The sequence below is a fragment of the Oreochromis aureus genome, linkage group 22 (assembly GCF_013358895.1).
Source record: "Oreochromis aureus strain Israel breed Guangdong linkage group 22, ZZ_aureus, whole genome shotgun sequence".
Lineage (NCBI taxonomy): Eukaryota > Metazoa > Chordata > Actinopteri > Cichliformes > Cichlidae > Oreochromis > Oreochromis aureus.
The window spans coordinates 4,324,536-4,351,524 of record NC_052962.1 but is presented as its reverse complement, the minus strand read 5'-3'; the positions used below and the strand labels follow the sequence as shown (position 1 = coordinate 4,351,524).

General features: G+C 40.0%; 1 protein-coding gene across 1 annotated transcript in view; it reads left to right on the top strand.

Moving 5' to 3' along the window:
- The window catches only part of si:dkey-240h12.4 (death-associated protein kinase 2), a 32,674-nt gene extending 6,429 nt beyond the window's left edge, over nucleotides 1-26,245 (top strand). The window contains exons 3-12 of the mRNA XM_031727720.2: nucleotides 1,319-1,540; nucleotides 3,185-3,323; nucleotides 3,418-3,547; nucleotides 14,987-15,035; nucleotides 15,252-15,278; nucleotides 15,514-15,666; nucleotides 16,932-16,977; nucleotides 17,063-17,152; nucleotides 25,368-25,454; nucleotides 26,165-26,245. Of these exons, the coding sequence (XP_031583580.1) occupies nucleotides 1,319-1,540; nucleotides 3,185-3,323; nucleotides 3,418-3,547; nucleotides 14,987-15,035; nucleotides 15,252-15,278; nucleotides 15,514-15,666; nucleotides 16,932-16,977; nucleotides 17,063-17,152; nucleotides 25,368-25,454; nucleotides 26,165-26,245 (1,024 nt within the window). The remainder of the gene's footprint in view (nucleotides 1-1,318; nucleotides 1,541-3,184; nucleotides 3,324-3,417; nucleotides 3,548-14,986; nucleotides 15,036-15,251; nucleotides 15,279-15,513; nucleotides 15,667-16,931; nucleotides 16,978-17,062; nucleotides 17,153-25,367; nucleotides 25,455-26,164) is intronic.
- Nucleotides 26,246-26,989: the final 744 nt, after the last annotated feature.

Below are 26,989 nucleotides of genomic sequence, written 5' to 3'. Positions count from 1 at the left end.
TTTCCTGCTCATACATGCCTGGGTACGATCTTGTCACTGAAGTGGATGCGCAACGGGATATCATAGCTTGGCTCAAGCACGTTCATCATAGTTTAAACCCCTTATTTTGCACAAGGGAATACGGCCTCCCGTCTGCAGCTAAACACCCTAGTAGCTTTCGTAATAGCTTTAGCCCGATTGGATTGGGGAGCAGAGGGCTGCTTAAATGCCGCAAACTCCTCTGCTCCTCCCCTTGGACCGCTAGCACTGGCCATAACTATCGCTTGACAGACTGACCACGCACACCATACACATACTTTTTTTCCTTCTTTTTCGAATCTTCGGATCACGTGCGTCTCGAACCGTGTAGTGGGATCGGTTCGGATTACGGATCAGTTCCCATAGTAGCATTCACTGCAATATTGCACTATGGGATGCAATTCAAATCAGAGTAATTTATCTCATTCCGCCACTCCTGATTGGCTGGTGATTGTGACAACTACGTCAGGCAGAAACTCCCATCCTTCAATAGCTTGCGCTATTACATAGCCATTATTGAAACAGCTCTTCAAGCTTCTGCACATATCTCAACCTGCATTAGGCTAGCTAGCTATCTTACCTGTCCATAGACAGGAGTGTTTAGCAAACTTTCTGTTGCTGGGTGCTTGATACCTTTTGCTCGTCTGTGCTGAAACTAAGTCTTCACCATAGATCGGGCGTCATACCACTTACTCTCTGCTAAGGCGGTTTAGTTAGTACGGTTTAGCATGCCAGCTAACATTGTTTTCCTTTTCTACTGAAGTTAGTAAACCAGCTAACTCGTTGTCCTTGTTGTTAGCACCACAGATAGTGAAAGTGGACAGAAACTAGCAGAAACTCTGGGGCTTGACTTTAAGTTCAACGCTGTGACCTCTCACTGGGATGAGGGGGAGGACCTCTCCTGCTCAAAGCATGAATATGCAAAACGTGTGCAAATACTCTGCATCTAGGCTGAATATCTCGTGGCTCAGCGTCATAACAGAAACCACCGGATAAAGTTATGAAGGGAAGAAATTGCCCCAGGCCACCTGGGCGGCAGAGCAGTTACTCAGAGTTTTTCCGAAGCTGCTGGAAGAGTTAATGTTCTCGTGTAAGGACCACCCGTTGAGCAGCAGAAGCCTATTTGGCTATGTGAGGATATGGTGACTAGGCCTGACCCAAATGTCTGGGAAGACTATTTGTTTTTACTTTAACAAAACAAAAAAAAAAAAAAAAAAAAAAAAAAATTTGTCAGGACACAATATTTTTGATGCATGCCAGGCTTGGTGTTTTTTGTGAATTCTGTCCTTCCCCCGTACAGTGGGCATTTTGGCCAGGTTCGACAGGTTCGGGAGCGGACCTCTGGGAATTTTTGGGCAGGCAAGTTCCTGAAGATTCGGAAGGTTGCATGCAGCCGTCTTGGCCTGGACAGGAGCAGCGTGGAGCGAGAGGTGGAGATCCTCCAGGCTGTCCAACATCCAAACATTGTGGCTCTTAAAGATGTTTTTGAAAGTCGCGCTGAAGTGGTGCTCATCCTGGAGCTGTGAGTTGACAAATATCTCCATAAAACATCCTTTTTGTTTGCATAGCGCTTTACTCAGTCCCTAAGGACCCCAAAGCGCTTTACACTACATTCAGTCATTCACCCATTCACACACTGGCAATGGCAAGCTACATTGTAGTCACAGCTGCCCTGGGCCGCACTGACAGAGGCGAGGCTGCCGGACACTGGCGCCACCGGGCCCTCTGACCACCACCAGTAGGCAAACATGGGGTTAGTATCTTGCCCAAGGATATTTGGCATGCAGCCAGGAGGCAGCCTGGGATCGAACCACCGACTTTCTGATTAGTGGTTGACCTGCTCTGCCACCTGAGCTACAGGTGGCTGTAGCTCACCAGAGCTGTGACTGATAACCACTTCACTGTTATACCTACAAATTTAAACACGTTTTCTGTTAATGCGAATCCCCCCCCCCCCCAATAATAACAGATGACAGATGGGAAACAAACCATAAAACCACAAACTGGTATGTTTCGGATCTGGCCCACACAATGTGCTTACACATGGCCCACATACCGCAAAGAAGGACGGCCCTTTGGTGGCCCAGATCAGGTTTGCCAGAGGTGGCCCACACATTGGCCAGTGCAGGGCCAGTTGCAGACACACTGCTGGCCCTGTGCTGGCCCAGAACACTTTCAGCTCTGGCCCCAGATGTCAGCTTAATGTGTACCTTAATCAAGCCATGTAATAACAACATGTGCCGTATTTAGCACAGATTAAAAATGTCTCAACCAAGGTAATGCAGCAAATTTATTTTGAATTGAATATTTTATATAATTCATAATTAACAATATATCAAGTAACACTCCTGCTACAAAAGTAACATGACGAAACTCTGTTCAGACAGTGAATGGACTGATTCTTATATAGAGCTTTTCTACTCTCCCAGAGTACTCAAAGCGCTCTATACAACATGCCACAGTCACTTTCTTTAAACTAAGTGCTTCCTAACTACATTCAGACACACTCATACTCCAATGGATGCATCGGAGAGCAACTTGGGTTAGTATCTTGCCCACTTGACATGCAGGAGCCAGGGATTGAACCACTAACCTTCCGATTAGGAGGTGACCTGCTCTACCTCCTAGCCACCCGGTGGTAAACATGAGTGAACCCTCACTAGTAAACTGTACACTCATAAACCTGTCAAACCTGCATTTGAAACGTTGGCTACCATAGCACTATAGTATTGCAACATGGCATTTGGGTCTTCTAACTAAAATAGGAAAAAAGGAACATAAATGAGTGCCATCATTGCCAGACCTGGCCCACATCTGGTTGACATACACCCTGCCATGACACCAGTCAATCAGAAGTGCCAGCCGGGGGGATTCGCCAGACCTGTTTTTTATGCACCTGGGTCATATAAACCAAACCACAATCGGGGCAGATGTGGCATGCCATCACATAAACAGTGCCATCTATGGCAGGCCTGGTCCATATCTGGATGACATACCACTTACCATGCCAGAAGTCAGCCAGCAGTGCCGGCTTGACACCAGATCCGGGCCAGAACTGTTTGCTATGTGGGTAGTGAGAAAATATATATTTGCTACCCTGTCCTGTTCTGTACAGGGAAAAAATGAAAGTGTAACAAGTATCTCATTAAAACACTTTTCTGCTTAGTGTCAGTGGAGGGGAGTTGTTTGACTTCATTGCTGAGAAAGAGAATCTGTTGGAAACTGAGGCTATTGAATTCATGAAGCAGATACTGGAGGGACTGAGATTCATACACTGCAAAAACATTGCCCACTTTGACCTCAAGGTAAGTATACTTAGTTACATCTATCATTTTATATTGTGGAACAGAACATTTTCAAAGATGTGGTTTCCAACATAACATTTTTCTCCACATTCAGCCAGAAAATATCATGCTGTCAGACAAAGTGTCAAAACCTCCCAACATCAAACTCATAGACTTTGGCCTGGCTCACATGTTTCATCCGGGAGAGGAGTACAAGAGCACAAGTGGCACTCCACAGTACATTGGTAAGTATTAAGCTGTATTAGAAATGGTATTTGGCATTATGTTTTGTTTTGGTGAAATATTAAGTATCACTTTAGTTTTATTTTACAGTGCATAAAACATGTTTTCATTCTCTGACCAAAGATAATCTAAATCTCCCTTTATTGTGTCACCAAAGAGAATCTGATTCATGTTTGCTGTGACTGGTCTGGCATAGCCTCACAATTGTTTCAACTTTTGTAGGGCTTTTTACTTTTTCCCACTTTTTAAGGTTTCTGCCTTTCATGAAACTGCTGTGAAGGTGACCAAAAACTGTGTTTTAGTTCAAGTAATGTTATCTTAACCTACTAAGAACTATCCATGTGTTTTTTGTGTTAGGAACATTAGATGCCTCTAATCAGTGACAGTCACAAGGTTTTAGTTGGTCTTGTTGCTCATGATTACCCTGTCTTTATCCACTGAAATAAATGGTTGTTTGCTGTGAAAAGCTTTGGTGCGACTTCCAAACCAGTTCAGCAGTCTGATGAACCAGCATCCCAATATGCTTATGTCGCGATGTCCATATCTTAAATATAGTCTGTGGTCAAGCATTGAAGAAATATGTTTAAAATGGAGCCAAGGCTCCATATGACAGACAGACTCGTTTAGACATCCAACAACATTCACAGTCTGGGACCACACTTTTTAATGAGTGGAGGTACTTTACCTTGGCTACCTTAGTGGAAACAATGCTGGAGGAAAAGGAGGGAAAAGAGCCAGAGTCCTAGCCAAGTTGAGGAACAGACAACACTGTTTGCCCCCTCCCCAGTATTCCTCTAACATCCAAACTGGAAAACAAGCTGGATGAACTACGGGCCAGGATGACTCTCCACTATTAAGGACTGTAATGTCTTTATTTTTTACGGAGACATGCCTGGATCCCTCAGTCCTTGACTCAGCTATTGTTCCTGTGGACCTCTCTGTTCACCGCCAGGAGTGGACAAAGGAGTTGGGTTAGTGCAAGGGAGGTGGCATGTGTAGCTAAACACACTTTTGTGCTATGTTTCCCACTATGACATGCACACAGTGTTTCAACGTTCTTTATTTATACTGTCGCCTTTTTAGGTTTTTGTTGCCAGCTGGCTCACACTTTCATTCTGTTTGCTTGCACACAGCTACGTACTCTGAGCTCCTCTTCCTCTCAAGGCGCTGGCATATTGCTAAAAATGGGGACGTGTGATCCATTTGTCCCCCAGCTCGTTGGTCAGACTCCCTTGGTACGACCCTCTGAATCAACTGCAACACCCCTTCCTTGGAGCTGAGCCACAGACCGCACCCCACCATATACCCACCTCCGAACTCAAGCCGGGGATTTCCCATTTTGAGAGTTTGTGGCTTATATAATCAATGGCATGGTCAACACCCTTTTTGAAAAAGTCAAATAAAAGTGTGACGAATTGGTAAAATCTGAACAGAGTGGAAACTCTGGAGACAAGGGAATATGCCAGTAGCACTTGGTCAAATCCAGTGTTGTGAAAAAATGAGCAGTAGGAGTTCATTGACCGATGGCATGGAATAAGCGATAAGCTGTGACACCTCAATCATCTTGTGGTAGTCAACACAGAACCTTATAGACCCACCTTTCTTCACCACAGGAACGATGGAGCGAAACCATTCGCTGTGTGACTCTGTTACTCACAAGGCCAGGGGCGGGGGGAGAGCTGTGGCAGGGCTGGAGAGGAACCACATTGAGCAACCAGATTTTCCAGGACATTTGTCTGGTACTTGGCCTGGTCCTGGGGCTTCCAGGTTGCTGTCGTTGCACCGCTGTCTGCTGGCAGCTAGCTCTGCATGGTTCGTGGGTCTGATATCTTGTCCTGGGTAATTGGGCGCCACTGTAACACACATTTGTGTTGTGTTAAGTTCCCGGCGTGCTGCTCAGATAGGGTAGGCATGATCTGATAATGATCCCCAGCTGTGTTGGCCAGCCTCTCCTGGAACTGGCCCTCTCCACCCTCTCCACAGCTGAGCCAAAGACCACCCTGCGAGCAAAAGAACAGCAAAACATGCCATACTGGAAATATTCAAAATTTCTTCTGTGACCCTGATAAAGCTATATTTCAGGGGATACAAAGATAACAGATTATTCAATTCAATTCAATTCAATTTTATTTATATAGCGCCAAATCACAACAAAAGTCGCCTCAAGGCGCTTCATAGGTACAGAGAAAAACCCAACAATCATATGACCCCCTATGAGCAAGAACTTTGGCGACAGTGGGAAGGAAAAACTCCCTTTTAACAGGAAGAAACCTCCGGCAGAACCAGGCTCAGGGAGGGGCGGCAATCTGCTGCGACCGGGTGGGGTGAAAGAAGGAAAACAGGATGAAAGACATGCTGTGGAAGAGAGACAGAGGTTAATAACAGATATGATTCAATGCAGAGAGGTCTATTAACACATAGTGAGTGAGAAAGGTGACTAGAAAGGAAAAACTCAATGCATCATGGGAATCCCCGGCAGCCTACGTCTATTGCAGCATAACTAAGGGAGGATTCAGGGTCACCTGGTCCAGCCCTAACTATATGCTTTAGCAAAAAGGAAAGTTTTAAGCCTAATCTTGAAAGTAGAGATAGTGTCTGTCTCCCGAATCCAAACTGGAAGCTGGTTCCACAGAAGAGGGGCCTGAAAACTGAAGGCTCTGCCTCCCATTCTACTTTTAAATACTCTAGGAACAGCAAGTAGGCCTGCAGTGTGAGAGCGAAGTGCTCTAATAGGGTGATATGGTACCACAAGGTCATTAAGATAAGATGGGGCCTGATTATTTAAGACCTTGTATGTGAGGAGCAGGATTTTGAATTCAATTCTGGATTTAACAGGAAGCCAATGAAGGGAAGCCAAAACAGGAGAAATCTGCTCTCTCTTTCTAGTCCCTGTCAGTACTCTTGCTGCAGCATTTTGGATTAGCTGAAGACTTTTCAGTGAGTTTTTAGGACATCCTGATAATAATGAATTACAGTAGTCCAGCCTGGAAGTAATAAATGCATGAACTAGTTTTTCAGCGTCACTAAGAGACAGGATATTTCTAACTTTAGAGATGTTGTGCAAATGGAAGAAAGCAGTCTTACATATTTGTTTAATATGTGCGTTGAAGGACATGTCCTGGTCAAAAATGACTCCAAGTTTCCTCACAGCATTACTGGAGGCCAAAGTAATGCCATCCAGAGTAAGAATCTGGTTAGATACCATATTTCTAAGATTTTCAGGGCCGAGTACAATAACCTCAGTTTTATCTGAATTAAGAAGCAGAAAGTTAGCGGCCATCCAGGTCTTTATGTCTTTAAGACATTCCTGCAGTTTAACTAATTGGTGTGTGTTATCTGGCTTCATGGATAGATAGAGCTGCGTGTCATCTGCATAGCAGTGAAAATTTATGCTATGTATTCCAATGATGCTGCCTAGGGGGAAGCATGTATAATGTAAACAGAATTGATCCTAGCACCGAACCCTGTGGAACACCATAACTGACCTTAGTGTGTGAAGAGGACTCTCCATTTACATGTACAAATTGGAGTCTATTAGATAGATATGATACATACCACTGCAGCGCAGTACCTGTAATACCTACAGCATGTTCTAATCGCGCTAATAGGATATTATGGTTAACAGTATCGAACGCTGCACTAAGGTCTAGCAGGACAAGCACAGAGATGAGTCCACTGTCAGAGGCCATAAGAAGATCATTTGTAACCTTCACTAAAGCTGTTTCTGTGCTGTGATGAGCTCTGAAACCTGACTGAAACTCTTCAAATAAGCCATTCCTCTGCAGATGATCTGTTAGCTGTTTGACAACTACTCTTTCAAGAATTTTTGATATGAAAGGAAGGTTGGAGATTGGCCTATAATTAGCTAAGACAGCTGGGTCTAGAGATGGCTTTTTGAGTAAAGGTTTAACTACAGCCACCTTGAAGGCCTGTGGTACATAGCCGATTATTAGAGATAGGTTGATCATATTTAAGATCGAAGAATTAATTAATGGCAGGACTTCTTTGAGCAGTTTTGTAGGAATGGGGTCTAAAAGACACGTTGATGGTTTGGAGGAAGTAATTATTGAAGTTAACTCAGAAAGATCAATTGGAGAAAAAGAGTCTAACTTAACATCAGTGGTACTAAGAGTAGCTGTAGACGATATTACATCTGTGGGATGATTATTGGTAATTTTTTCTCTAATGATAAGAATTTTATTTGTGAAGAAGTTCATGAAGTCATTACTAGTTAGCGTTAAAGGGATGGTTGGCTCAAAAGACCTCTGAGTTTTTGTCAGCCTGGCTACAGTGCTGAAGAGAAACCTGGGGTTGTTCTTATTTTCTTCAATCAGTGACGAATAGTAAGATGTTCTGGCTTTGCGGAGGGCTTTCTTATAAATCAGCAAACTATTTCTCCAGGCTAAATTTGTGACACGCCATTTCCTCTTGAGCTTACGAGTCATCTGCTTTAGGCTACGTGTTTGAGAATTATACCACGGAGTCAGGTACTTCTGATTTGAGACTTTAGTTTTCACAGGAGCTACAGTAGAGTTATAGGGCCGCTCCTCCACTTTGTGACAACAACCTACACTGTCTAAATGAACTCAATAACATTTTCTGTAGATTTGCAACGTATAATAAAACCACTATACCATTTAACTCATTACTTGAGAAAAACTGTCCAGTAATTGAAATTAATAGGAAACACAACTATGCTGGAAGACCATGGATGACTAAAGGACTACAAAATTCCAGCAAAAAAAAACCAACAACCCTGTATCGAGAATTCATAAAAAAGAGAATCATAGACACTGAAAGAAGGTATAAAACCTATAAAAATAAATTAACAAATATAATGAGAACCTGTAAAAGAGAATATTTTAATAAAAGGTTAGAACAGAATAAAGATAACACAAGAGGTATATGGAATGTATTAAACAGTATAATCAAAAATGAATCAAGGAAAAATGATTATCCGGGGTACTTTATAGAAGGGACAAGAAGCATTAACAAAATGAATGACGTAGTAAATGGTTTTAATGAATTCTTCATGAATATAGGGCCAAAACTGGCAGAGGGAATAAAGGTCGATGGAACAGAAAGGGACACTGGTGAAGATATTGAAAGGAATAGAAGCTCAATGTTTTTAAGAGCAGTGGAAGAGAAAGAGATTTATGACATTGTTAGAGGTCTTGATGCATTCTCAATCATCCAGGAAAGTAAATCTCCAAAAGTTGAATCTGTTCATCTGAACGTAGCGTTTTGTGGGAGAAACGTTTCGTCACTCATCCAAGTGACTTCTTCAGTCTCAGCTGACTGCAGGTTTCCCCTAATCTTATAAACAGTACATTTGCATAATGACTGCATAATGTGTTGTAGTGTCATCAGGACGCTACAACACAGAGCGAACACCATCCCCACTGACACAGCAGCCAGGGAGGCAGAAGAACAGCACATCAAGAAGGCCCTGAGTAAATGTGGTTATCCCAGCTGGACTTTTGTCAAAGCGGGAAAGGCACCTAAAGAAAGCTCCAGCCGATCCAGGAGAGAAGGACAACCGCTGCCCAAGCGAAAACCTGTAGTGATCCCATATGTGTCAGGAGTATCGGAACAGTTGAGACGCATTTTTTCTAAACACCGGGTCTCTGTGGCTTTTAAACCCCAAAACACGCTGCGCCAAAAACTGGTCCACCCCAAGGATCGGGTCCCCCGACACAAACAGAGTAACATAGTGTACGCTGTTAAGTGCCAGGAGGATTGTCAGGATTTATACATCGAGGAAACCAAACAACCTCTAGCGAAGCAGATGGCACAACACAGAAGAGCAACCTCATCAGGCCAGGACTCTGCAGTCTATTTACACCTACAGGCCAGTGGACACTCTTTCAATGAGGATGTACACATCCTGGAGAGGGAGGAACGCTGGTTTGAGCGCGGAGTCAAGGAGGCCATTTACGTGAAGAGTGAAAGACCATCTCTGAATCGAGGAGGGGGCCTAAGGGTACATCTTTCGCCATCTTACAACGCTGTGATTGCAGCCATTCCCCAACTCAAAGTGAATGGTACTCATGGCCATTGATCAGTGTTCTTTGATCAGTTGGTTTTGGTCAGTGATTGTTGATCAATGGTCATGGGAATTTGCATAATTATGATTAAGGAACTGACCTCACAGCCCATTGTTCCTTCAGTGGGCTGGTTTCAGTCATTATGCAAATGTACTGTTTATAAGGTTTGGGGAAACCTGCAGTCAGCTGAGACTGAAGAAGTCACTTGGATGAGTGACGAAACGTTTCTCCCACAAAACGCTATGTCCAGATGAACAGATTAAACTTTTGGAGACATTGTTAGAGGACTTAAAAACAAAACCAGTACAGATTGGAATGATATTGATATGGTAACAGTAAAGAGAGTTATTGATGGTATAGTAAAACCATTAAAATATATATTCAACTTGTCTTTTCAAAATGGGGTTTTTCCACAAAAAATGAAAGTTGCTAAAGTTGTTCCAATTTACAAAACAGGTGAAAAGTATCATTTTACAAATTATAGACCAGTGTCAATACTCTCCCAGTTCTCTAAGATACTGGAAAAACTTTTCATAAAAAGATTTGACAGTTTTGTGGAAAAACATGAATTACTGACAGATACTCAGTATGGGTTCAGAAACAACAGATCAACAACTTTGGCATTGATAGATTTAATGGAAGAGATAACAGAATGTATAGATAATAAGAGGTACGCACTCGGAGTTTTCTTAGATCTAAAGAAGGCGTTTGATACTGTTAATCATGAAATTCTATTAAAAAAACTGGAAAGGTACAGGGTTTAGAGGAGTGGTTTTGGACTGGTTAAAAAGCTATTTAGGCAATAGGCAACAATATGTACAAATAAATGAATATAAATCTAATTTGATGCATATTGCTTGTGGAGTACCTCAAGGTTCAGTATTGGGTCCAAAAATGTTTATTATGTACATAAATGATATTTGCAGAGTCTCGCAGAATTTAAAGTTTGTAATATTTGCAGATGACACAAATATATTTTCTTCAGGTGTGGAATTGCCACAGGTTTTGGAGATGATCACACAGGAATTAACGATATTAAAGAAGTGGTTTGATATAAATAAATTATCATTGAATCTAGATAAAACCAAATTTATGTTGTTTGGAAACCAAAAGAAAAATATCAAAGTAGAAATACGTGTTGACAATGTATATTTAGAAAGAGTAAATGAAATAAAATTTGTTGGTGTGATCATTGACCACAAGGTCTGTTGGAAACCACATATTACTCATGTTCGAGGGAAACTGGCACGGGGCATTGCCATCCTGGGGAAAGCAAAGCAAATATTGGATCAGAAAGCACTGCATATATTATACTGTGCTTTACTACTGCCGTATATGAGCTACTGTGTAGAGGTCTGGGGAAACACATACAAAAGTAATACACAAACAATAACTATAATACAGAAAAGGGCCATCAGATTAATAAATAATGTGGGATACAGGGATCATACAAATGGACTATTTTTCAAAATGCAAGCTATTAAATTCCAAGACTTGGTGGAGTTTAAAACAGCGCAAATAATATATAAAGCAAGAAATAAAATGCTTCCAAAAGAAATCTGTAAATTGTTTATAGAAAGAGAAGGTGGGTATAACTTAAGAGGGAAATGGAATTTAAAAATACAAAGTGTTAGAACAACTTTAAAAAGTATGTCTATTTCTATAGCAGGAGTTAAATTATGGAACAGTCTAACAGAAGAAATTAAAGAAAGTAACAACATAAACCAGTTTAAAATTAAATATAAAAAACACATTTTTAACAAATATGAGAATGAAGAAAACAGGGTTAACCCAGGGTGGTAATGTTGTTCGTAATAGTGTTTTCATTTGTTTATCTTATAATTTGTGAATCTGCAAACATTCCCACTCAGTCCTTATTTATATGAAAGTAGCTATATTGTGGTGGGGCTTGTTTATTTGTTTGTTTGTTTGTTTGTTTTGTCTTTGCTTACTTTATATGTTGTTTGTTTAATTTAAGGCTAAAAGAAAATTAAATCAATGAGAGGTAAAATCTGAGGGTGTAGGGACTAATAAGTATATACTTCTGCCTACTCCTTTTCAAACAAAAGAATGGAATTATATTTTGTAATGATTGTGAATGCACATGTTTGAAATAAAAATGAACTGAACTGAACTGAACTGAAAAGCCAGTCTTCACCCTGATCAGAAAGCACTGAATCTAAGCGTTACTAATATCTGTAAAATTCTAAAGAGAGTGAACACACCAGGCATTTCAAGACGGGTACTGAGAGTGGGAGTCTGCTGACCCACGGGCAAATGCCTCATGGACATCTGCAACACCTTGCTGGAACAGGCTGTTGTTACACCGTGTTTCAAAGTCTGCCACTATCATTCCAGTGACACAAAATTCACCGTCACATTTTTTAATGACTATTGTCCTGTTATACTAACTCCCATAATGATGTGCTTCGAGTGACTGGTAAAGGATTACATAATCTCCTCACAGCCCCCCGTATTTGAATCATTAGTTTGCTTTCCAGCTAAACCCCTCCTGTTGCACTGTTCACCCTTGATCATCAGGACCAAATTAGCCAGATTCTGCAAGATGGCCAGCAGAAGGCTAATTTCAGCTGTCTGCTGTGTCATCTTAGCTACAGCTACAGCTGCACTGGACATGGTGGTGGTTGGGCGGGTACTAATAGTAATAATAAACTAAGACTCCTTACAAAAGTAGAAGACACGCGAACCAAAGATTTACAGTTGTAACACATAATACCAATAATATACTTGGAACAATCAAGAAAAGAAGACTGGAATTTAAAAAAACCCCCCAAAACTCAGCCTAGCAAATATAAAAAAAAATTAGAAAATGAGAGAGTGAAAACGGACTGAAAACTCAAAATAACAAGAATTCAGAATACACATTATAAACACCATAGATCATCACAGGAATCGCTGGTTTACATAGTGTAGATGGTGCCACACTAAAGTTATTTATATTTTGTGCTTAGATGGAGCTCCATATTGCGGTTTTTTTTTGTTTGTTTTGTTTTTTTCTTTTTCTTTTTAGATATAAAACTTTCATTAAATGTTTGACAAAAACAAAACGTCATAAGCTATACTGTTTTAGAGATGCCTGTGGTGGAGATGTCTGTTCATGACTAATTTTATCAGAATGTTGTTGACTTACGAAAGCAAACTTTTCATTTTTCTGCTCATCTTTTACATTGCTGACATGCTGCATTGTTATGAGTTTTTGCAGTAAGGTTTCTAAAGATGGAAACACTTAACATCAAGTTGTTGGGAAATTATCTCTGTGATAAGATGATGAAGGCTAGATTCATATACAGGGAGTGCAGAATTATTAGGCAAGTGAGTATTTTGTCCACATCATCCTCTTCATGCATGTTGTCTTACTCCAAACTGTATAGGCTCGAAAGCCTACTACCAATTAAGCATATTAGGTGATGTGCATCTCTGTAATGAGAAGGGGTGTGGTCTAATGACATCAACACCCTATATCAGGTGTGCATAATTATTAGGCAACTTCCTTTCCTTTGGCAAAATGGGTCAAAAGAAGGACTTGACAGGCTCAGAAAAGTCAAAAATAGTGAGATATCTTGCAGAGGGATGCAGCAGTCTTAAAATTGCAAAGCTTCTGAAGCGTGATCATCGAACAATCAAGCGTTTCATTCAAAATAGTCAACAGGGTCGCAAGAAGCGTGTGGAAAAACCAAGGCGCAAAATAACTGCCCATGAACTGAGAAAAGTCAAGCGTGCAGCTGCCAAGATGCCACTTGCCACCAGTTTGGCCATATTTCAGAGCTGCAACATCACTGAGTGCCCAAAAGCACAAGGTGTGCAATACTCAGAGACATGGCCAAGGTAAGAAAGGCTGAAAGACGACCACCACTGAACAAGACACACAAGCTGAAATGTCAAGACTGGGCCAAGAAATATCTCAAGACTGATTTTTCTAAGGTTTTATGGACTGATGAAATGAGAGTGAGTCTTGATGGGCCAGATGGATGGGCCCGTGGCTGGATTGGTAAAGGGCAGAGAGCTCCAGTCCGACTCAGACGCCAGCAAGGTGGAGGTGGGCTGGTATCATCAAAGATGAGCTTGTGGGCCTTTTCGGGTTGAGGATGGAGTCAAGCTCAACTCCCAGTCCTACTGCCAGTTTCTGGAAGACACCTTCTTCAAGCAGTGGTACAGGAAGAAGTCTGCATCCTTCAAGAAAAACATAATTTTCATGCAGGACAATGCTCCATCACACGCGTCCAAGTACTCCACAGCGTGGCTGGCAAGAAAGGGTATAAAAGAAGAAAAACTAATGACATGGCCTCCTTGTTCACCTGATCTGAACCCCATTGAGAACATGTGGTCCATCATCAAATGTGAGATTTACAAGGAGGGAAAACAGTACACCTCTCTGAACAGTGTCTGGGAGGCTGTGGTTGCTGCTGCACGCAATGTTGATGGTGAACAGATCAAAACACTGACAGAATCCATGGATGGCAGGCTTTTGAGTGCCCTTGCAAAGAAAGGTGGCTATATTGGTCGCTGATTTGTTTTTGTTTTGTTTTGGAATGTCAGAAATGTATATTTGTGAATGTGGAGATGTTATATTGGTTTCACTGGTAAAAATAAATCATTGAAATGGGTATATATTTGTTTTTTGTTAAGTTGCCTAATAATTATGCACAGTAATAGTCACCTGCACACACAGATATCCCCCTAAAATAGCTCAAACTAAAAACAAACTAAAAACTACTTCCAAAAACATTCAGCTTTGATATTGATGAGTTTTTTGGGTTCATTGAGAACATGGTTGTTGTTCAATAATAAAATTATTCCTCAAAAATACAACTTGCCTAATAATTCTGCACTCCCTGTATATTTTAAAATCACCTGAGAAATTTTGACTTTTCTTTCCGAGGTTTCTGTGTAATAGACGTTAATCACTTTCAAATGTGTACATAGGCTATTATTTTGTGATCACAGCCAGTCTGGTAGCCACTTGCAATTTATTAGCAATGTAGATGTATTATTACTATTGTTATTATTGTGTTGATGCACCCACAATCATCCAGGTAAGGAAACCCAAAAAGTTGATTCTGTTCATCTGGACATAGCGTTTTCAGTGGGAGAAACATTTTGTCACTCATCCAAGTGACTTCTTTAGTCTCTGCTGATTGGAGGTTTCCCTAACCTTATAAAGAGGCTATCACACAAACTTAAAAGTGGAGGATAAGAGATAAGAGATACTGTGTTTATATCTTACTTCACGTGCTAAAAATGCTGCTAACAAAAGTGTCTGTTGCAAGTTTAAGGAAAGTACATAAAAGAGCTGCACTAAAGTTATTTAGAATCGAATCATGTAAGTTAATAACCAACCCAACACAATTTCTCTATCTTTCTCCATCTCTGCAGCCCCTGAGGTCATCAGCTGCCAGCCTCTGAGTACAGCAGCAGATATGTGGTAAGCATTCTCTACTGACAGCTCCAGCGTGTTCAGGCCTGTTGTGAGCATTACTCTCTGCACAATATTTCAGTTGGTCATAGCAGAATAAACACAACTATACAGGGTTTAAACAAAACTGAATCAGTCTTTTTCTTACATGTTGTCATACAGTAGAGTTTTTTTGTTTTTAATTACGCTTCATGTCTGCCTGTGCCTTGTTTTATGTTTCTTCAGGAGCATTGGAGTTATTACCTACATATTGTAAGTTGTAAGTGTTTGTGTGTTGGGTGGCTTCTAAAGTATATATTTTTTTGGATTGTATACAAGCATCTTTTGATTGTATTTTGGCCTTTAAAAGTAAAGGTACACTTTTTCACTTATAGATGGGAAATTGAAGAATAAAGTATAAATCTGTTTTAATGCTCAGATGAAGATGTCAGACATGACATGTTGACATGTTGTAGTTTCACTCCTAAAGTGTATTGTCTTTTCTCAGATTGAGTGGTTTGTCACCATTCCAAGGCGACACTGATGAAGAGACTCTTGGAAACGTCATTGCCATGAAATATGAGTTTAATGAGCACTACTTCAGCCTGACAAGCCCCATGGCGAAAGATTTCATACAGAAACTGTTGATGAAGAATCCAGAGTATGTCATAAAAATACAATATTTTACTTGGGCAGATTAGTCTGAAATTTAATGTATTCCTTTGTTCAGTAATTAGGAATGTAATATCGAACATCAAGATTAGGACTTCATGTCAACTAGTCCCTTAACACTAAGCACCAGGTATCCATAGTCTAAATGTGGGTGTCCGGCTAGTTGGTGTGCACTGTACACCAACTAATGAGACAAAGAATGACAAACGGAACAGCATTTGTCAGAAAGATTGGAGAAAATTTTCTTTAAGCAAACGTCCCAGTGTACTTGAGATCCAGCAACACTGTCAGACGAAAACCAGTTCATCCTAAGGACAAAACTCCAAACCACAAACTAAACAAGGTACTGTATGCTGTGCAGTGCAGTAAGGAGTGCTCAGACCTCTACATTGGAGAAACTAAACAGCCATTCCACAAAGGCATGACACAACATAGAAGAGCCACCTCGATAGTACAAGGCTTATCTCGACATCTCCACCTAAAGATAAAGATCACTCTGTCGAGGATGCCAGTGTTTACAGTTTGGACGCAGAAGACAGATTTATGACAAAACAGATGCAAGTGAAATACACTTAAATCATTGTTATCTTAATATTCTTTAGTTTCTTTGACAGCATCCAGAAGTCATGGAGTGTTCTTCCAAACTTGCCTTTCCTGCTACTTTAGTTAGTAGTTTAGATTGTAGCTAAATCTGCTTAAGGATTATTACAATATATTAACTAATAGTCCTTTTCCATTAGTACCTACTCAGATTAGATCGGATCTGATCGGATTGACTCGACTTAGATCTTTTTGGGGTAACTGGTACCGGGTACATTATTAGTACCTACCTAAATGATCCGAGGCAATTCGAAAATGTGACGTCAACAGACTGCATTGGCTAGTCAGTGTCGTCACTCTGTGAGTCATGTGAGCAGCTCGTTTACAAAAATCAAAACCACCATTTTTGAAACCCGGCAACGAGAGAAATGGTTGCACAACAAAAACAACACCGTGATCCCCGCGCCTGATAAAAAGCCATACATCGAGCAGTAGGTATACCATTGCCTCGATGTCCTCCTTTGTTGTGGTGTTCATGTTGCATACGTATAACGTCATGGGATGTTCGGCCATGTTGCTTTAACTACCTCACGCCATTAGGTAAGGTTGTTAGGAATCGAAAACGAATCAATCTGAGTAGGTACTAATGGAAAAGGACTATAAGACTGTTTTCCTGATCTCTCATCATTCCTTATGTGTTAATGCATATTGCAGAGACAGAATGACAGCTGAGGAGTGTCTGCATCATCCATGGATTAAGGTTAGCACCAGTCTGTCATTTCTTCTGCACTACTTTTGTTGTTGTGTTACCGTGTTGTCAGCCATACATGTTGTCATTGTTTCAGCCCATTACACCTAAACAGGCTGCCAAAAGAAATCGATCCTCAATCAATATGAAGAACTTTAAGAAGTTCAATGCCCGAAGGAAGTGGAAGGTGAGTCCGGATATTTATGCTAAGAGATATTTTAAAGCATATTTTTGTGCTTTAGACCAGCAGTAAAACCAAATTAATCCATGTATCCACTTTTAAAGATCTGTAGCTGGCTAGGCCCCTGTAGTTGGTGTGGGCGAAGTTAGGATAGCCACCTTTAGTGCTCTCCAAGCAGATTGAAAACAGGCTGGGTGGGTTACCGTGAGGAGAAAGCGTAGTCCTAAACAGAAACCCTGGGTACACTACCAACCTGTTCACGTCTCTAACAGTTTTTGCCCACTCGGGGACACACCCACCGATAAGAATTCTCTGGTTCCTGGCGATACTGTTTTGAGACATGTGAAGTTAGAGACACAAGTAACCATAAGGAATTGTCTTCCAGAGGCCATTCATTGTTATCAGGTTGTTCTAAAAGCTGCCTTAAGAGCAATCTGTTAATCAAAATGTTGCAACAAGAGTACTGACAGGGACTAGAAAGAGAGAGCATATTTTGCCCAGACTGGCTTCTCTTCCTAGGCTCCCTGTCATATCCAGAATTGAATTTAAAGTCCTCCTCAAATGCAAGGTCTTGGAATAATCAGGCTCCATCATCTCTTAAAATGTTCCTTTATCCTAAAGCAGGGGTTGGGAACTCCAGGCCTGCAGGTTTCAGATATCACCCTGGGTCAACACACTTGAATCACGTGATTAGTTCATTACAGGCCTCTGGAGGTCATTTAGCCATTTAAATCAGCTATGTTGGCTCAAGTACACATCTAAAACCTGCAGGACACTTGGCCCTTGAGGCCTGGAGTTCCCCACCCCTGCCCTAAAGCATATAGTTAGTGCTGGATCAAATGACCCTGGCTGTAGAACAGGCAGTAGAACAGGTCATCCACTGATCGGAAGGTTGGTGGTTCGATTCCTGGCTTCCCCTTAATCTGGATGCCAAATATCCTTGGGCATCGGAGGATGCTGTGTCTGTCACTTCGACAGTGCAAGTGTAGAACATGGGGCATTTGGCCTCAATGTCCCCAACCTTGGATTGCTGTCAATGTTCAGCTGGAGGTGGGAATTGAAGATCTTATACCTTGTATCTTGTACCCGCACAATATATATTTGTGTGCATTAGCCCTGTCTGGCACCCTTCATCACCACCAGGTTGTAATCAGTTGTTCTGTCTTCACCTGAAGCTACATCTACACTAATCCGGATAAATTTGAAATGGGATACATAGTATCATTTTTAATCATTTCAGAACACTTGTTCATCCACACTGAAACGACTGCAACGGCTACGTTCCTGTATTGCACATGCGTGAAACGTAAGACGATTTGACATGCGTTATTTCTGTCTGCCGTTTATTTACTTTCCGGCTCTTTGAAACGCTGCAGCAAAATGTCAAGGAAAGGTTTTTTAAATCGACTGACAATGAGGTGGAGTTGTTGCTGTGAGTAACACAGAAGTACAAAGTTGCAAAAGCGATTGAGAATTAAAGAATTTGAAGAAAAGCTATCTGGGGCACGTAGAAACTGATATTAATCTTTAATAGGGCTGTCAAAATTGAGAGCAAACAAAGCAACTGCAGTGTATTGCCCTCCGCTTTCTTAGTCTAATTGGTCACATGACTACATCATATGATTAAAATGCATCAGTGTTTTCTGCGGTTACGCAGTCCACACTGCAACGCGAAAATGGCGTTTTCAAATGTATCCGCTTTGGAGAGCGTTTTCAAAAAGCTCAATTTTCCTTGACCTTGCGTTTTCACATGAAAATGTATTAGTGTGGACATGGCCTGAGTGTCCTGAGATCTGATAAGAGGGCAGGCCCATGTCACCTTTTCAGGCTCCACCGGTTGGGCCCATTGGCTTCATGTCCAGCCAGGTGTTCTCTCTCAAGCTTCCTCCCCAGGCCTGGCTTTAGGGTGGAGCCCCAGTAACCTTGTTCATGACAGGGTAAACTTTTCCCTGGATCTTAGCTCTTTCTAAGGGGTGTGCAAATTGCTCTTTGTCTGGCCCCTTACCCAGAATCGTTTTGCTTTGGGAGACCCTACCACAGCATCTGACAACATAGCCCCTGGGATCACTGGGACACAAAAACCCCTGTAACCAAAAAAAGATGGCAAATTATGGAGTGTCAAACAACTTAATATTCATGAATATACTACATGATAAAAGTGAGATAAATTAAAGAGCTTCTTGATCCCACATTGCAAATTCTCAAGTACACTCTAGTGATGTGCCTTTACTGGGGGTAAAAAAAAGATGCCCCTTACACGGGCAGGCAAATGCATAGAAAGTAGTTAGTGTGAATGCTTATAAAAGCATTCGCAGTATTGTTGTTGTAATTAGTGTGAATGCTTGTAAAAGCATTCACAGTATTGTTCTTCTAATCTTTATTTTTATCTATTCCGTACGTTTTTTGGCATCTAACTCCTTCAAAACCGCTCAACTTAGAAAAACCATTCAAACACCATTAGATTCCTCTTCTTTAGGACATGACTGCTTCTACTTTTCTCATTTTTAACATTTATATTTTTAATTTTATTTAACTTTTTTCAACAAAAATTTCCCATGTATTTCAATGGGGAGACCCTTCAAATTCTCCTTCAACTTACTCCTCTTTAAACTGTATCTACTTCCACATACGTTGACATAGAGCCACCATTCAAACTTTAAAACGAAGACAAGACATTCAACTATTCAACTTGTATTTATCTTTTCAATATCTATTATACTTTTTCTTCAGTTCCAGTTTAAGTTTCATGATGTTTTTTCAGCCGTTTCAGAGATTATAATGGGTGTGTATGGGACGGAATGTTGGGGCTAGAGTGAGACAGCTCAACTGCTAGAGTGAGAGGAGCAAAAAAATTAATCTTAAAATCTTTTTTAAAACTGCTGCTGTGTCCGCGGCGTTTGCTCTACAGGAATGATTTTACCCTAAAAACGTAGCCATCGCTGTCCTCTTTCACCCGATGTGTTTACTATTGTCCTAGGTGTTATGGTTCTTTCATAAATGTCACCAATGCACAGCCTCCTCCCGCCAACTCTTCCATAGACTCTAATGTTAAAATGGCTCAGAAGGTTCGTTTGAAAATCAGAAGTACAGGCTGTCTTTACACTGTCACCACATCCATATATTAAACTCTACAGGCATGAAAACTGAGAATTCAGTAGACTAGACATTGCTGTCGCTCACGGTGAAAGAATTTTGTCAATACGATGTGTACTTTTCATTTGGGAACGATTTGTTTGGGGCTGACTTTTCAGTTCATTTTAAGCAGCAAAAGTGAGGTGCATGTCTGTGTGCGTGTGTATGGAGCCATTGGGTGCAGTCACTATAGCAACCAGGCTCACACCTGCCTGCCTAACGAGCTCTGTCTCTCACTGTGCCAAGATTCATCTTAAACACTTCTCTTTCAACTGCTGCTGTGTCCACAGTGTTTGCTCGACAGCCATCATTTTACCCTCAAAACGTCGCCATCGTTCTTCTCTTTCCAACACTGTGTCTTTCAAAGCTCAGAGATGTAAACTTTTTAAACTGTGTGGATCCAAGTGGAGGGATCACATTTTAGTCATTCAGTGATTCAAAGAATATGAACTTTTAATATTCATTCAGATGTTTTCTGATTCTAAATTTTCTTTTCTCATTACTTAGGTTTTTCTCATTTACATTTAAAACATTTTCAACTATTTTCCAACTTCTTCTCTGTGCTTGTCAGCTTTTAGCAGTTCAGCTTTTTTGTTTTCAGGTGCAAATTTCTGTATTTTTCATCTCATTCAACATTTTTAACTTAAAATTCAGCAATTAATTCTTTTCAATGCATATATTCAGATTCAAGCATTCACACTGCAGTTTCTTCAGAAAATGCACTTTCTAGTCTTTATTAGTGTGAATGCTTGTAAAAGCATTCACAGTATTGTTCTTCTAATCTTATTAGTGTGAATGCTTGTAAAAGCAGTCACAGTATTGTTCTTCTAATCTTTATTAGTGTGAATGCTTGTAAAAGCATTCACAGTATTGTTCTTCTGTTTCTCTTTATTATTATCTTAACCACATTCCGTACGTTTTTTGGCATCTAACTCCTTCAAAACCGTTCAACTTAGAACAACAATTCAAACACCGTTAGATTCCTCGTCTTTTGGACATGACTGCTTCTACTTTTCTCATTTTTAACATTTATATTTTTAAAATTATTCAACTTTTTCCAACAAAAATTTCCCATGTATTTCAATGGGGAGACCCTTCAAATTCTCCTTCAACTCACTCCTCTTTAAACTGTATCTACTTCCACATACATTGACATAGAGCCACCATTCAAACTTTAAAACGAAGACAAGACATTCAACTATTCAACTTGTATTTATCTTTTCAATATCTATTATACTTTTTCTTCAGTTCCAGTTTAAGTTTCATGATGTTTTTTCAGCCGTTTCAGAGTTTATAATGGGTGTGTATGGGACGGAATGTTGGGGCTAGAGTGAGACAGCTCAACTGCTAGAGTGAGAGGAGTAAGAAAATTAATCTTAAAATCTTTTTTAAAACTGCTGCTGTGTCCGCAGCGTTTGCTCTACAGGTATGATTTTACCTTCAAAACGTAGCCGTCGCTGTCCTCTTTCACCCAATGTGTTTGTTATTGTACTAGGTGTTATGGTTCTGTCATAAATGTCACCAATGCGCAGCCTCCACCCTCCAACTCCTCCATAGACTCTAATGTTAAAATGGCTCAGCAAGTTCGTTTGAAAATCAGAAGTACAGGCTGTCTTTATACTGTCACGACGTCCATATAATAAACCCCACAGGCATGAAAACTGAGAATACAGTAGATTAGACATTGCTGCCGGTCACGGTGAAAGAATTTTGTCAATACGACTTGTACTTTTAATTTGGGAACGATTTGTTTGGGGCTGACTTTTCTGTTCATTTTAAGCAGCAAAAGTGAGGTGCATGTCTGTGTGCGTGTGTATGGAGCCATTGGGTGCAGTCACTATAGCAACCAGGCTCACACCTGCCTGCCTAACGAGCTCTCTCTCTCACTCTGCCAAGATTCATCTTAAACACTTCTCTTTCAACTGTTGCTGTGTCCACAGTGTTTGCTCTACAGACATCATTTTACCCTCAAATCATAGCTATTGTTGTTCTCTATCCAACAGCGTGTCTTTCAGAGCTCAGAGATTTAAATCTTTAAAACTGTGTGGATCCAAGTGGCGAGATCACATTTTAGTCATTCAGTGATTCAAAGAATATGAACTTTTAATATTCATTCTGAAGTTTTCTGACTCTAAATTTTCTTTTCTCATTTCTTAGGTTTTTCTAATTTACAATTAAAACATTTTCAGCTTTTTTTCCAACTTCTTCTTCTGTGTAACCATCAGCTTTTAGCAGTTCAGCACTTTTGTTTTCTGGTTAAATTCTGTTTTTTTTAATCTCATTCAAAATTTCTAACTTAAATTCAGCAATCAATTCATTTCAGTGCATACATTCAGATTCAAGCATTCACACTGCAGTTTTTTCAGAAAATGCACTTTCTAGTTCTTCACACTTATTATCTATTCCGTACGTTTTTTGGACTCTATCTCCTTCAAAACCGTTCAACTTAGAAAAACCATTCAAACACCGTTAGATTCCTCTTCTTTTGGAATAGTGTGCTTGTATTTTTCTCATTTTTAACATTTATATTTTTAAAATTATTCAACTTTTTCCAACAAAAATTTCCCATGTATTTCAATGGGGAGACCCTTCAAATTCTCCTTCAACTCACTCCTCTTTAAACTGTATCTACTTCCACATACATTGACATAGAGCCACCATTCAAACTTTAAAACGAAGACAAGACATTCAACTATTCAACTTGTATTTATCTTTTCAAGATCTATTATGCTTTTTCTTCAGTTCCAGTTTAAGTTTCATGATGTTTTTTCACTCGTTTCAGAGTTTATAATGGGTGTGTATGGGACGGAATGTTGGGGCTAGAGTGAGACAGCTCAACTGCTAGAGTGAGAGGAGCAAATAAATTAATCTTAAAATCTTTTTTAAAACTGCTGCTGTTTCTGCAGCGTTTGCTCTACAGGTCTGATTTTACCCTAAAAACGTAGCCATCGCTGTCCTCTTTCATCCAATGTGTTTACTATTGTACTAGGTGTTATGGTTCTTTCATAAATGTCACCAAAGCGCAGCCTCCTCCCTCCAACTCTTCCATAGACTCTAATGTTAAAATGGCTCAGAAGGTTCGTTTGAAAATCAGAAGAGCAGGCTGTCTTTACACTGTCACCACGTCCATATAATAAACTCCATGGGCATGAAACCTGAGAATTACGTAGACTGGACATTGCTGCCGCTCACGGTGAAAGAATTTTGTCAATACGACTTATACTTTTCATTTGGGAAGGATTTCTTTCGGGCTGACTTTTCTGTTCATTTTAAGCAGCAAAAGTGAGGTGCATGTCTGTGTGCGTGTGTATGGAGCCATTGGGTGCAGTCACTATAGCAACCAGGCTCACACCTGCCTGCCTAACGAGCTCTGTCTCTCACTGTGCCAAGATTCATCTTAAACACTTCTCTTTCAACGACTGCTGTGTCCACAGTGTTTGCTCGACAGCCATCATTTTACCCTCAAAACGTCGCCATCGTTCTTCTCTTTCCAACACTGTGTCTTTCAAAGCTCAGAGATGTAAACTTTTTAAACTGTGTGGATCCAAGTGGAGGGATCACATTCTAGTCATTCAGTGATTCAAAGAATATGAACTTTTAATATTCATTCAGATATTTTCTGACTCTAATTTTCTTTTCTCATTACTTAGGTTTTTCTCATTTACATTTAAAACATTTTCAACTATTTTCCAACTTCTTCTCTGTGGATGTCAGCTTTTAGCAGTTCGGCACTTTTGATTTCAGGTGAAAATTTCTGTATTTTCATCTCATTCAACATTTTTAACTTAAAATTCAGCAATTAATTCATTTCAGTGCATACATTCAGATTCAAGCATTCACACTGCAGTTTCTTCAGAAAATGCACTTTCTAGTTTCCATATTGAAATGGTTAATTTTTTTGGAATGCATTACAAACTAAAAGTTTCTGCAGTGGTGAGCAATTATTTTTCAGCATTGTCAATACATTTTATGTTTTCAGATAATTATTGTCATGTTCAAGCTGGAGTAGCCAGCAACACTGGCTCAACAGCAGTTCTGCTCATTTAGTAAAAATACTACAATTATGGCAAGTTGTTACTGTTGCATTCAAAGCAGTATTAGGGCCACATTAAGAAAAAAAATATTATTCACATTCTGCAAATAAAGCCGAAATTTCAAGACTAAAGTCAAAACTCTATTTCGAGAAATAAGTCAAAATTCTTCTTGGAGGAAAAAATTGAAATGTGAAGTTGTAGCGTCAAACTGCACTGGCTTCTATACTGTCAACAAAATGTTTTGTGTAGATGAGTTTGTGAAAACGTGCTTAAGAATCAGATTTAGTTACAAGAAAATTATTTCTCTTTTAGCACATTAACAGGATGTGGTGATAAGTATAAGGACACTGAAAATATGGTCTGAAAGATGCATCAGGTGAGAAGGAAAAAGCACATATACTTGGAAAAGTGAAATGGATTTGTACAAAATGACATACCTGGCATTGGACAGATGCAAGGATAGCAATGGTTAAATCCTCATGTAATAAAGAGGATGTATGTTGTATTGACTTTAACTCCACATTTCAACTTTTTTCTCAAAAATATTATTTTTAGTATAATTTTGAAATGCACACTATTTTTTTTTCTAAATGTGAGCGTAAAATACTCCATCATGGTTACATGTACTGTAAAAAAATAAAAATAAAAACATCCCCCTCCCCCCACCATTAGCACAGCCCTGTGAATGTTAAAGAGTACATAAGTATAAATAAATGAGTGTTCTTTGGTCTTGGAGGATGGAAGCTCTTTTATTGTTAAGAACCTTTTTTGGTCTCTGGGTCATGGCTGGAATAAATAAAAATCATGTTATTGTATTAAAGTTCGTAGATCCATGGTGAAATTGCCATGCACACACATAGGTTGTTCAAACAGACCATATAAAGAAAAAATGATCTCCAAACGTAATGCTTTGTGGTTAACCTGCATACCAGTTCAGCAACTTACTTTTATAATTAAAGTTCACATAATGGGTTAAAAATTAACATTACTTTAGAAGAAACTGAGCTGATGTTATTTGTTATGGATGTAAAACATTCTTTCTTGTCACCTTCTAGATGTCTTACAATATGGTGTCAGTGTGTAATCGGCTCGTAAATTTGAGACTGCTGTGTAAAGACACCTCGAGTCCAGATCCACTACAGGTGAGACATTATATTTAACTGAAAAGTGGAGTGAGATTAATTGGAGAATCTAAATGTGAGTGCGAGTGGTTGTCTGTCTCTGTGTTAGTCCTGTATCTGGCTGGTGACCTTTCCAGCTGGGACCCTGCCTCTCACACTGGTATCTGGGATAGCCCCCCAAACCCTTAGTCAGCCTTGTAGTCATATGTCAAAGTGTCCTTGGGTGAAATAATGAACTTCAAAACTGCTACTGACTACGGTAGCCGTAATGCTTCAACAATCTATCAAGCGGTGCAGCTTTTTAGCTTACCAAAGTCGTACTAAAACATTTTGACAGATTTCTGAGCGCCGTGTACCACATAAAATCGGTTCGAGGTCAGAAAGCACAACCAAAATTAATACATAAGGTGCACTGTCGATTTTTGAGAAAATTAAAGGATTTTAAGTGCGCCTTATCGTCTGAAAAATACGGCTGTTATTGTTACGTGCTTTGAGGTATTGATAATGTGCATTAATACATTTCTGAGTTACAAGTGGGTGGAAGAAGAAAATGTTAATACATGGATGGAGTCAAAGAAATAACTGTTTTAGAAGTGTAATGTCAGAGTTGTAGTTAGGTACATGTTCCAATAGTATAATTCAAATCTGCATTACAAGCTTCATGAGGCACAGTCGTGCAGATTTATAAGTGAAAAGTGCTGACAGTGGGCTGTAATGATGCTTTTGTGCAGAGGCAATGTGAAAGCGACGTAGAGGACACTGAGAGCAAGCCGGCCTCGCTGCTACGGCGAAGACTCAGCAGCAGTTCATAGAGTTGACCAGAGGAAAGCAGCAGCGAAGTAGAACAGAGAAGTCCAAGCTGAAGCCGAAGATGAGGTTCCCTGAAACCAAATGATTTCTGTTACCTTGTTCGAGTGTGGGTGACCTAATGTTGTTACACACTCGAAATTTCAGAAGTGCCTGGAACAGAAGCGTGTCCTCATTTGAAGTGTGTTTCTTTATGAAAGACTTTAAAAAAATAATCTGTTGGAAACTTTGGGTGGGCTGTGTAGTCATATCTTCAATGATTCTTTATCAGTTATAATGTATGTGGATGGTTACAGTTTTTGAAATGCCTCTGATAACAAAATGTGGCAAGAAAAGCTTTTTTCTGTGCAGAGCAACCTCAAACTAATTTTATACCCATGTCTTCCATGCCTTTTTCAATGACCGTAATGCTTCTTGTTATCAGCCAAATGGAAATGCTTGGTCTGTTCCTGTTTTAAACGTTACCGAGTGATGTCCAACAACTATAGACTACAACATGACTTGTACCTGATTTTGGGCAGCTCATGGCAACACTAGCAAACAAAAATACCATTATCAGCCAATGTTTTCATTACCTGTTTGTTTATGTTTAGGCACTGAAACTGCTTACCTAGGGTTAGGAAAGGATCGTGACCGCTTCACAACATTAACAAAAATGTAAAAGTTAGAGTTTTTCCTGTTTTAGCAACGGCCTCCATTTTCCCAGTCATTATATCAAAATGAAAATGTTTCACAGATTTACACTCACT